Here is a 12,235-nt window from a genome sequence, read left to right on the forward strand (position 1 = left end):
TTGGTAGTTACTGGGTTATATTGTTACACTTTTTTTCAAGTATGACCCTGTAACATGTCCATTGTTCTTCATATTTTCACAGCATGCTCTAAAGAATGGTGACATTTCTGAAGCTTCAGATAAACCAAAAGGCACACCTAAAAGAAAACCTGCTAAGAAGAATAAAAGCCAAAAAAAGAATACCACAGCAGCCCTGAAGCAGGTTATTTTAAAACATTGAGATTGAACTTCAAAGAATTTCTTGTTACTGTTTTCAATAATAGTGTAAAATATATTTAACTCACATGATTAGTATAGTGTTTTCCACTGACAGGTAATCATAAAACTTCTAAAATAGCTGTTAAACTTTCTATTGTTTAGGAACATGCATGTCAGTAAAAGTATAGTGAGTTAGGTGGGAATGTAAATAATATGTTGAAGATTGTGTTTACTTTATGTGGGAGGTGGGGTACAGGAGCCCATGGTCACTTGGGATGAGCACCTCGGGGCCTTAAACTGCATTGGCATTGTAAAACTGGGAAATGGCTGTGCTTTTTTTTTTTTTTTTTTCTTCAAAAACCCTAAAACTAATACCCAGGAACCAAAAATTCTAGGTAAAATCATTTCTGCTATTTAAAACAGCAGACCTGAAAGCTAAATATTTTGGTGCCTTGTCAGTCCCCTTAAGTTTTATCATTACCAAGGGGGAAGAGAGCTAACATTTGATAAGCACTGGCTATGTGCTGAATCAGAGTGCAGGACCCTGTACACACTCTCCCTCCTTTGTGTTCTTCACAACAAACAGATGAGGTAGATTTTATTGTAATTCCTTAACAGATGAGGAAATTGAGACTTAAAGAGATTAACAAACGTGTCTTAATTGATTATATAGTTGGCAGAATTCATATTACATGGTAAATATGTGGCATGATTCTATAAACAGCAAAATTATATTGATACTGGAAATTCAGATTTATGTGTCTTTGGCCCCAAGCCAAAGATCATTCTGCCTTCCAGATCAGTTACCTAGAGACTCTCCACTCCACAACCTACCTTACCCCACCTAAACAAGATTACAATGTATCCTCTTTAAAAGAAATATGTGTGGGTGTGTATCTTTGGTTTCTTTTATAGTGGAAAGTTGGTGACAAATGTTCTGCCATTTGGTCAGAAGACGGCTGCGTTTACCCAGCTACCATTGCTTCAATTGATTTTAAGAGAGAAACCTGCATTGTGGTTTACACTGGATATGGAAATAGGGAGGAGCAAAATGTGTCTGATCTACTTTCCCCGGCCTCTGCAGTGGATAATAATGTAGAACAGAATGCTCAGGAGGTAAGGATACCAAAAAGAAAAAGAAAAAGGAAAGAAAAAAGAATTCTTGGAGGCAGAGAGGAGATGAGAAAATCAAAGTTGTTTGATCCCCTGAAGTATTCACTTTTTTCCATGATACCTTTATAACAAAAGTATGTATATTTTTTCTTTTTAAAGAATGAAAATGAAAGTCAAATTTCAACAGATGAAAGTGAGAACTCCTGCAGGTCTCCTGGAAATAAATCAAATAACATCAAGTCAAAAGCTACTTCGTGGAACTCTTTTCTGCCTCCACCACCCCCCATGCCAGGAGCAGGATTGGGACCGGGAAAGGTACATTTCTGCCCAGAAAAGTTTTCCCAGGAAACAGTTAATAATTTTATAACTTTCCACCCCTCCATTGGATGAGTTTTAGCTTTTCCTTGAAAGTTTTGTAGCTTTCTGTAGATATCATAAATTCACACTTGAAAATTCTTTGAAAAGGAAATAAAATAGTAATGCAAAATACTTTACACTGAAAGCCTTTCCCAACTGTTCTTATGGAGGATTGGGTATTAGACTAATAATCTCATGAATTTACGTTAGAAAGTATAGTGGTATTTTACTGTCACCAGGGTGTTATGCTCTGGTTCTTCATGTCATTTGGTTAGGATACATAACAGTTGGTGAGAAACACAGTATTTACATCTAATACAGAAGCATCTAATATATTAAATCCTGAAGCCCTAGATTGTTTTGTAGAGTAAAATGTAAATGCTCTTTTCCTTTATGGGTCTCTTGGCTGTAAGTAGCAAATCAACTTAAACAGAAAAGATTTTGGGGCACCTAGGTGGCTCAGTCGGTTGGACCTTTGACTTCGGCTCAGGTCATGATCTCGCAGTTTGTGGCTTTGAGCCCCACGTCGGGCTCTGTGCTGACAGCTCAGACCCTAGAGCCAGCTTTGGATTCTGTGTCTCCCTCTTTCTCTGCCCCTCCCCTGCTTGCTCTCTGTGTCTCTGTCAAAAACAAACATTAAAAAAATTAAAAAAAAATTTTTTTTTTATTTTAAGTTCTATCATGGAACCCAAGTTGGTGTGTCCCTGTCCAGTTGTTTTGTATAAAGGAGTGATTTCTTCACTGGGGGTTAAAAAAAAATTTTTTTTTTAGAGAAGATGAATGATTTCTTTTTTTATAATTTGTTTTAATTAGGTTTATTTTTGAGAGATACAGGGCATGAGCGGGGGAGGGGCAGAGAGAGGGAGACACAGAGTCCAAAGCAGGCTCCAGGCTCTGAGCTGTCAGCACAGAGCCAGATGAGGGGCTCAAACTCATGAAACGTGAGATAATGACCTGAGTGGAATTCAGACGCTTGACTGATTGACCCACACAGGCACACCAAGGAAGTTAAAATTTTTTAATGTTTGTTTGTTTATTTTTGAGAGAGAGCGGGCACGCGCGTAAGTGGGGAAGGGGCAGAGAGAGGGGGACAGAGGATCCATCCTACAGCAAGGAGCCTGACGTGGAGATCAAACTCACAAACTGAGCCTAAGTTGGACGCTCCACCAACTTAGCCATCTACGCACCCCTTCACTGTAGGTTATAGTATTCAGGCGATAATAATAATAAAATTAAAAATCAGTGTTGACTTATTAAAGCCTTGAAGATTTTCTGTGAGTGCTTTTTTTTTTTAACCTTTTATTTATTTACTTATTTTGAGAGAGAGAGAGAAAGTGTGTGCAGGGGAGGGACAGGGAGAGAGACAGAGAGGAAGAATCCAAAGCAGGCTTTGTGTGGTCAGTGTGGAACCTGAGGCGGGCTTGAACTCAAAATGGTGGGGTTATGTCCTGAGCTGAAATCAAGAGTCTGTTGCTTAACGAACCGAGCCATCCAGGTGACCCTTTACCATTTTTAAAAATGTTTATTTATTTATTTTGAGAGAGAAAGCATGCGTGAGTCGGTTATGGGCAAAGACTGGGAGAGAATGCCAAGCAGGATCCTCACTGTCAGTACAGAGCCCGATGCAGGACTTGATTTCATGAACTGTGAGACCATGACTTGAGTAGAAACCAAGAGTCAGACACTTCACTGACTAAGCCACGCAAGCACCCCTGTTAATGCTTTCTTAAAGAGGTTTGCATTATATTACAATTTCTAGAATGATCAGACCTCTTAATTTATCTACATATCGTACTTCATTGGTCTGATGGAGCTGACTTTTCTTGTTAAATGAGAGGTTTACTAATTTTTACAATATATGCTTATGTTAGTATATGTAACTCAGGGGACATCCATAAAAAGATTACACAATTAACGACATTGTGGCAGATACAGTCTTTTTTATGATTGAAATATCTTGCTAAATACACAGTCTCTGATTTCTGAGGTAATTGGCAATCTTTTTACTTTGGTTTTACTTTCTGAATGTTTAAATATGAAAGGAAATGAGGAAAATCTAGATTTATGAGTCTTGTTTAAATTCACCATTTGGTATATGAAATTCTATTTCATCTTTTTTTTGAGAGAGAGAGAAAGAGAACCGGGGGAAGGGTGGAAAAAGAAGGAGAGAGAAAATCCCAAGCAGGCCCCACACTCAGCACAGAGTCCGACACAGGGCTGAATCTTACGAACCATGAGATCATGACCTGAGCAAAAATCAAGAGTAGGAAGCTTATGTTTATCCCTTATCCAACTGAACCACCCAGGTGCCCCTGTTTCATCTCTTTTGATATGTATAATGTATCATTCTGGGTGGTTATTTAGGTTCTTAAGACATTAAATCCTTTTCCTCTTTTCATATTTAAATTGATAAATTAATCTTCCTTTGAAATGTTCTTTACAGCCTGGTCTAAAGTTCAATGGCCCACCACCACCTCCACCACCACCACCACCACACTTCCTATCATGCTGGTTGCCTCCGTTTCCTTCTGGACCACCAGTAAGTGTAAAAGAATTCAGATTAAAATTTGCTTTCATACGTAGTTAGGGATTTAGCAGGACATGGAAGTGTCATTTTATACCATCCCTACAGCCAGATTCTAATGTGTAAACCTCAGGGTTTTGGGGGCACCTGTGTGACTCTGTCAGGTAAGCATCCGACCTCTGGTTTCTCAAAATAAATAAATAAAAACTCTAATAAATAAATCAACCAACCAACCAACTTGGATTACTTTTTTAAATGTCCTTCTGCTATCCAGACTTAGTCCTCTTATTACCCCAATATCTGAGCCCTATGTTGCATGCTTCCTTCCTCTTAGAAGTTATATCTCATTCTATAGGGAGGAAGCTCTTATTTTAAAGGACTTAATTACACTGTATACAAGGATTAATGTGCTTCCAGATGTGCTTGGAATTTAGTGTCACATGGTCTGTCCCAATTTCTAACGGTAGACTGACTTTGAGATATCAACAGTAGGCTAGATACAAGATACTTTGTGGCACATTCCATGTGTTCAGTGGGAGCCACTCAGTTTTTCTACTCAAGACCTTTACTTGAAATGCTATTTGGATGTTTTGTGTTGTATTTTAATTTTTTTTTTTTTTAACATTTACTTAATTTTGAGAGAGAGACAGAGCACGAGCAGGGGAGGGGCAGAGAGAGAGGGAGACATAGAATCCGAAGCAGGCTCCAGACTCTGACCTGTCAGCACAGAGCCTGATGTGGGGCTCGAACCCATGAACCATGAGATCATGACCTGAGCCGAAGTCATATACTAAACTGACTGAGCCACCCAGGTGCCCCTGGATGTTTTTAAGGAAAACCATTAAAGTATATATACTTGGTCTTTTAGCCATAGCTTCATAATGGAACAGAATAATAGTTGGAAAATCAAAACAAATTATCTAAACATTTTATGTGATCTTTTATCTTTTGAGTTTTATTTATCTTAATTTTGTTGGCCTGTTGTTACTGGTTGGCTTTCTCAAAATGTCTTTAAAAAAATTTTTTTTAAATAGGTAATGGCATGAAATGTAGGGAAAGATAGAGCTAACATCCAGCATTCTCTATGTAAAATGGATGTCCAGACTTCAGTTTTTGTTTATTGACTTTATATCTTTCTCCATTTCCAGATAATTCCCCCACCACCTCCCATATGTCCAGATTCTCTTGATGATGCTGATGCTTTGGGAAGTATGCTAATCTCTTGGTACATGAGTGGCTATCATACTGGTTACTATATGGTAAGTGATCATTCAGCATCTTTCCTGACAATCACTTTGTGGTTATGTGACCTTGTTTTGTTTGTGACTAAAAAGTGGTTTGTTATGTTTGGCAGATCATAAAGGTTGAAACTACCTCATAAAGTTTAAAAACATACAACTATTGGAGTGCTTGGGTGGCTTAGTCCATTGGGCATCCGACTCGATTTTGGTTCGGGTCATGATCTCTGGTTCATGAGTTCATTACTTGCATCGGGCTCCACGCTTAAGGTGCAGAGCCTCCTTGGGATTCTCTGTCTCCCTCTGTCTGCCCCTCCCCTGGTCACGTTCTGTCTCTACTTCAAAATAAATAAATACATTCAAAAATACATATATATATAACTTTTGTTTAAGGCTTACATTCTCTTGAATTGCTAAGTGTAATTATAGTTCATTTAAAATTTTTTCATGTTGAGGCGCCTGGTTGGCTCAGTCAGTTGGATGTCCAACTCTGGATGTCAGTTCAGGTCATGATGATCTCAAGGTTGTGGGGTTGAGCCCCGTGGTGGGCTCTATGCTGAGCATGGAGCCAACATGGGATTCTTTCTCTCTCCCTGCCCCTCTCCCCTGCTCACTCACTCTGTCTCTCTCTTGCTCTTAAATAAAAATAAAATTTTGTTCCTGTTCTTAGGTTATGTTGATTATACATTTTCTAATTTAATGACACTCTTTTAAATTATTTTCCAGTCTCATTTGTCTTTGTGTTTTAATATAAAACAAAATGCATTGCAAGAAATAGAAAATGAGGGGCTCCAGGGTGACTCAGTCAGTTAAACGGCTGACTTTGGCTCAGGTCATGATCTCACAGTTTGTGAGTTCAAGCCCGGTGTCGGGCTTTGTGCTGACAGCTCGGAGGCTGGAGCCTGCTTCGGATTCTGTGTCTTCCTCTCCTCCTCGTGCTCTGTCTCTCAAAAATAAATAAACGTTAAAAAGAAAATTTAAAAAAAAAATAGAAAAAGAAAGAATAATAGTTTGAGAAAAGAAATAAAGACAAAAGGTGTTAGGTTCTTTTGTGCATAGAGGAAGGCCTGAGGTGATACATGCCAAACTGGACCTTACGAACTGAGGCTCCATATGTACCATTTTACACATCAGTCTGTTTCACACTTGTAGTATTGTGACTTTTCAGGAAATTTTTAAATTTTTGAAAGGAAGCTACTATGCCATGCTGACATTATGATGTGATATTATAACTACTTGAAATCTTGGTTAATATATAGAAGATATAAATAAACAACTGACTCGAAGGTATGATTTTTTTAAATGTATCATCTGTACGTGCCCCCATTAATGTTATTTAAAAGCTATTCTTGGGGGACCTGGGTGGCTTAGTCACTTACACATCTGATTCTTGATTTCTCGTCAGGTCACACTATCTCACAGTTCATGGGTTCAAGCCCCATATCTGGCTCCGCGCTAGTAGTGTGGATCCTGCTTGGGATATTCTCTTTGTGTCTGTCTGTCTGTCTGTCTGTCTCTCTCCCCCCCCCACACACACACACACTCCTCCCTCCCTCCGTCCCCCCCTCCACTCTCTCTTAAAATAAACTTTAAAAAAAATTTTTTTTTAGCGTTTATTTATTATTGAGAGAAACAGAGAGAGAAAGCATGAGCAGGGGAGGGGCAGAGAGAGAAGGAGACATAGAATCCAAAGCAGGCTCCTAGCTCTGAGCTGTCAGCACAGAGCCCGATGCGGGGCTCAAACTCACAACCAGTGAGATCGTGACCTGAGCTGAAGTCGGACACTTAACCGACTGAGCCACCCAGGCGCCCTAAAATAAACAAACTTTTTAAAAAATTAAATAAAAATAATAAAAGGTATTCTTGAGTCATTGTATAAACTTGGTCTATTTGTATAGTATGATGAAGTTCCCCTTTTAATGACTAGAAAGATGATGGAAAGTAACAAGTTAACCATTTATAATTTGAGTCCAATTACCTAACATACTAAGCTTCTCTTTTCTGCACTTCGTGTTTCTCTACGTGTATTTTTCATTATGAAATATTTGGAAAAATATTACATATAGTGTATAAGTAAACTGTTGATGTGATTTATATTTATTTTTCAATTTTTTGGAAGGAAAGAGAGTTCTTTTACCCAGATAGGCCATATTTTGACTTATTTTCAAGTTCATATTATACAGAGGTTCATGGTTTATTTGGTGTTTATAGTGTTTGCATTGAAATGTGTATGCAGAGGTCACCTGTTGGGCTCAGTCAGTTAAACCTCAGACTCTTGATTTCAGCTCAGGTCATGATCTCAGTTTGTGAGGTTGAGCCCTGCGTTGGGCTCTGTGCTGACATTGCAGAGCCTGTTTGGGTTTCTCTCTCTCTTCCTCTCTCTCTGCCCCTCCCCTGCTCTTGCTCATGCTGTCTGTCTCAAATCACTAAGCTTAAAAAAAAAAAAAAAGCGGGGGTGGGGGCGCCTGTTGGCTCAGTCTTTTAAGCATCTGACTTTGGCTCAGGTTGTGATCTCACAGTTCATGATTTCTAGTCCCATCTTTGTCAGATGAGCTGGAGCCCTGCTTCATATGAGCCCCGGTTCTCTCTCTCTCTCTCTCTCTCTCTCTCCCCCTCTCTCTCCCCTTCTCCCCTTCTTGTTCCTTCGTGGGATTCTCTCTCTCTGCCCTTTGCTCACTTGCACCGCCTCTCTCTCTCTCTCTCTCTCTCTCTCTCCCTCTCTCTCTCTCTCCCTCTCTCCCCCCCCCCCCCTCCCTCCCTCCCTCTCTAATAAAAAAGAAAAAAAAAGATGTATGCAGAAAAGTGCATATATTAGAAGTGAACAGCTTGATTTAAAAAAAATATATAAGCTACTGCCTCCTTATGTCTTCTTCTAATCACTCACTACTAATCCCTTTGCCAAGGGTGACCATTTTCCTAACGTTTAGTGTCATAGAGTACTTTTGTCCTTTTTTGAACTTCTATGGTTTGGAATTATACATACATTTGTGGCTGGCATATTTTGTTCAGCAGTTTATGAGAGTAATATACATTGTTGTGTATAGTCGTAGCTCTGTTGTGTTCTTCTGCATGAACATTCTATAATCTGTTTATTTCTTTTAACCATTGATGGATATGTAGCTTGTTTCCAGTTTGGAAAACAGCATTGCCTGTGACTTTTTTTTTTTTTAACTAATTAAGTTTTATTGAGATATAGTTTACATGGCATTCAATTCACCTTTTAAAGTAAACAAGTCACTGGTTTGGGTTTTTAGTATATTCACATTTACACAGCCATAACTACAGTCATTTATGGAATATCTTCATTATCTAAGAAAACAAACATGTACCCCATTTTCCTCAAAATTTCCAGGCCTAGGCAATGACTAACTTACTCTGTGGATTTGCCTTTTCTGGACACTTCGAATAAATAGAGTTATACTAAATGTCATCCTTTGTGTCTTTCTTTCTTCACTTAGCATAATCTCTCTCGCGCTCTCTCCCTCTCTCTCTTGTCTCTCTCTCCCTCTCTCTCCCTTCACTTTATTGCTGAATAATAATCCATTGAGTGTAATAATCCATTGAGTGGGTTATTTCTCTTTTGGGGCTTTAACGAATAATGCTGCGATGAACATGCGTATACAAGTTTCTGTGTCAATGTACATTTTCATTTCTTTTGGGTATACACTTGGAAGTGGAATTGCTAGGTCATGTAGTGTGTGAAAGTTTACCTTTGGCAGATAAGCAAACCAGAATACAAGTGCTTTTTGTTGTTTGTTTGTAACTTAAAAAAAAAAAAAATCTCTTTCAGACTTAAAGTTGTGAAAATAGTACAAGAATTTCTATGTATCCTTCACCCAATTGTCCCCAAGTGTCACCTTTGTACCACTTTCAGTTTCTTTTATTTTTTATTTTTTTTTATGTTTGTTTATTTTTTGAAGGAGAAAGAGAGCATGAACTGGGGAGGGGCTGAGGGAGAGGGAGACACAGAATCTGAAACAGGTTCCAGGCTCTGAGCGGTCAGCTCGGTCCAGGGGCTCAAATCCACGGACCATGAGATCATGACCTGAGCTGAAGTCGGACTCTCAACCGACTGAGTCACCCGGGTGCCCCTGTACCACTTTAGGTTTATTATTCTTACTTATTTCATACTTGTCTTTTTTTTCTTTATGTGTATATGTATTTTTCCCTGAAATAATTGATAATCAGTTGCAAACATTATACCCCTTTACATTTAAATGCAGTATGTTTCCTAAACTAAGAATGTTATACAACCGTAGCAGAGTAATCAAATCAGGAATTAAAATTTATATAATTCTGTGATCTCATCTTTTGGCCTTATTTGAATCTTGCCTGTTGTCTCACCAATGTCCCTTACAAGAGAATTAAAAGTAGCTTTCTTTAAAATTTGCTTTTAATTTTTTTAATGTTTATTTATTTTTGAGAGACAGAGAGACAGAGTGTGAGCAGGAAAGGGGCAGGAAGAGAGGGAGACACAGAATACAAAGCAGGCTCCAGGCTCTGAGCTGTCAGCACAGAGCCCAACGTGGGGCTCAAACTCACAAACTGCGAGGCCTGAGCTGAAGTTGAACACTCAATCCACTGAGCCACCCAGGTGCCCCTAGTAAAAAAAAAAAAATTTACTGTATTTATTTTTGAAGGAGAGAGAGACAGAGCGTGAGCAGGGAAGGGGCAGAGAGCGAGGGAGACGCAGAATCTGAAGCAGGCTCCAAGCTCTGCTCTGTCAACACAGAGCCCAGTGCTGGGGCTTGAACTCAAGAGCCGTGAGATCCTGACATGAACCTAAGTCGGCCGCTTAACTGACTGAGCCACCCAGGTGCCCCCAAGATTGCTTTCTTTGATCCAGGATTAAATCCAGAGCCATCTGTTGTATTTTATTGTCCTGTCTCTGGAGTTTTACATGGTTTGTTTTTTATATTGTTCTCATCATGCCATTTACATTGTTTTATATCCTTTAAGAATATATGCATTTCTTGATTACAGATGATTCATGAATACATTACATTTTAAAAAGTGAGCAAATTAGGGGCACCTGGGTGGCTCAGTCGGTTAAGTGTCGGACTTCGGCTCAGGTCATGATCTCGCGGTCCGTGAGTTCAAGCCCCGCGTCGGGCTCTGTGCTGACAGCTCAGAGCCTGGAGCCTGCTTCAGATTCTGTGTCTCCCTCTCTCTCTGACCCTCCCCCGTTCATGCTCTGTCTCTCTCTCTCAAAAATAAATAAAACATTAAAAAAAAATTTTTAATAAAAAAATAAAAATAAGAACTGAGCAAATTAAAGATAAGACAAAAATCCCTTTGATGACCTAAGCCACGCCTATTTCTTAGCTTTTCCGTAAGTCACCACTGACAGTAGTCTATTATATAGACAGTAGTCTATCATATCTATTTGTCTGCCTTCCAGTATGTGTGAGTGCTGCTAAGAAATGTATTATTTTTATGTTCATCTTTCTTGATCTACAGACATACTGTAAGAATTTAGCCAGCAGTTTGCTTGTCTTACTCATCATTGTATGTTGGTGACCGTTTTAGTTCTGTTTAGCTAAACTTAGTGACCATTTACTTCAACTATGTTCTCTAGAACTTGTCTATCACATCATTTTTCACCTTTCCTTCACAGCCAGACTTATTTTTTTAAATAATGTATTTATTTTTTAATTTACATCCGAATTATTTAAGAGTCTCTTATGTTTTGTCCCCCTCCCTGTTTTTAAATTATTTTTGCTTCCCTTCCCTTGTGTTCATCTGTTGTGTCTCTTAAAGTTCTCATATGAGTGAACTCATATGATATTTGTCTTTCTCTGACTAATTTCACTTAGCATAACACCCTCTAGTTCCATCCACATAGTTGCAAAGTGCAGCCAGACTTCTTCAGAGTTATCTCTAGTTCTCTCCCTTACCTCACGGCACCTCTTCAGTCCTATCAGGTGCACTTCTGTCTTCCCCACTCTGCTGAGATTTTACTGAAGATTGCTACATCAGTGGTCTTTTCTCTGCTTTGACCTTAGTTAGTTCTCTGCAACATTTTTACATATTTGTGTACATTTTACACATTTGTGTATAAATTGTGTTCCAAAGTGTAACTCTGGAAACATTTTTTCTCTTGCCTTCAGTGACACCATATCATCTACTAGTTTTGAGCCTTTCTCCTTGACTGTCCCTTCTATACTCCTTTAACAACTTTTCCTCCTCTTCTGAATATCCAAGTAGAATCCTTATGCAAGGTCCACAGTCCCTGTTTCTTAATTATAAATGTTCACTAGGTGACCTCGCCTCTACTCCTTGACTTAAAATGGTATGTTTGTGGTGGTACTTCTCAGGTATAAGCTCTGACTTTCAGACTTACTTATGCAGCTGCCTCTTTTCCCTCACCATGTGGATGTCTGTTAGGTACATCTCAAACTAACTGCAACCGAAACAGAACTTCACGTGTCATTTCTTACACCTCTGTTCCCACAGCCTTTTATGTTTCTCAGTAAGCAATAACATTGGTGCACCAGCACCAATTTCTCAAGCCACAGGCCTGGCATTAGCCATATTTTCTCACTCTGTTTCACGTTTCCACATCCAATTTGTAGGAAAGTATTGTTGCCTCTTTCCCAACAGATCCTGAATCATTGCACTTTGCTTTTTTCTCCACTGCTACTACATCTTTCAAGATATTATCATCTTTTTAATTGAGATATAATTTATCGTTTAAAAGTGTACATTTCAGTGGTTTTTAAATTATATTCACAAAGTTCTACAACCACCATCACTATTTCATTCCAGAACATTTGTATCACTCATTAAGAAAACCTGTACCCGT

At 38.8% G+C, this 12,235-nt stretch overlaps 1 protein-coding gene across 2 annotated transcripts in view; it reads left to right on the forward strand.

Annotated features, from left to right (window-relative positions):
* Positions 1-12,235, forward strand: part of SMN2 (survival of motor neuron 2, centromeric) — a 46,102-nt gene that overhangs the window by 18,049 nt on the left and 15,818 nt on the right. For both annotated transcript variants that reach the window (XM_040451310.1, XM_040451318.1), the window contains exons 3-7: positions 83-202; positions 1,114-1,314; positions 1,471-1,626; positions 4,112-4,207; positions 5,341-5,451. In XM_040451310.1, the coding sequence (XP_040307244.1) occupies positions 83-202; positions 1,114-1,314; positions 1,471-1,626; positions 4,112-4,207; positions 5,341-5,451 (684 nt within the window). The remainder of the gene's footprint in view (positions 1-82; positions 203-1,113; positions 1,315-1,470; positions 1,627-4,111; positions 4,208-5,340; positions 5,452-12,235) is intronic.

This window comes from Herpailurus yagouaroundi, unplaced genomic scaffold, assembly GCF_014898765.1.
Source record: "Herpailurus yagouaroundi ecotype Mexico unplaced genomic scaffold, PumYag 29, whole genome shotgun sequence".
Lineage (NCBI taxonomy): Eukaryota > Metazoa > Chordata > Mammalia > Carnivora > Felidae > Herpailurus > Herpailurus yagouaroundi.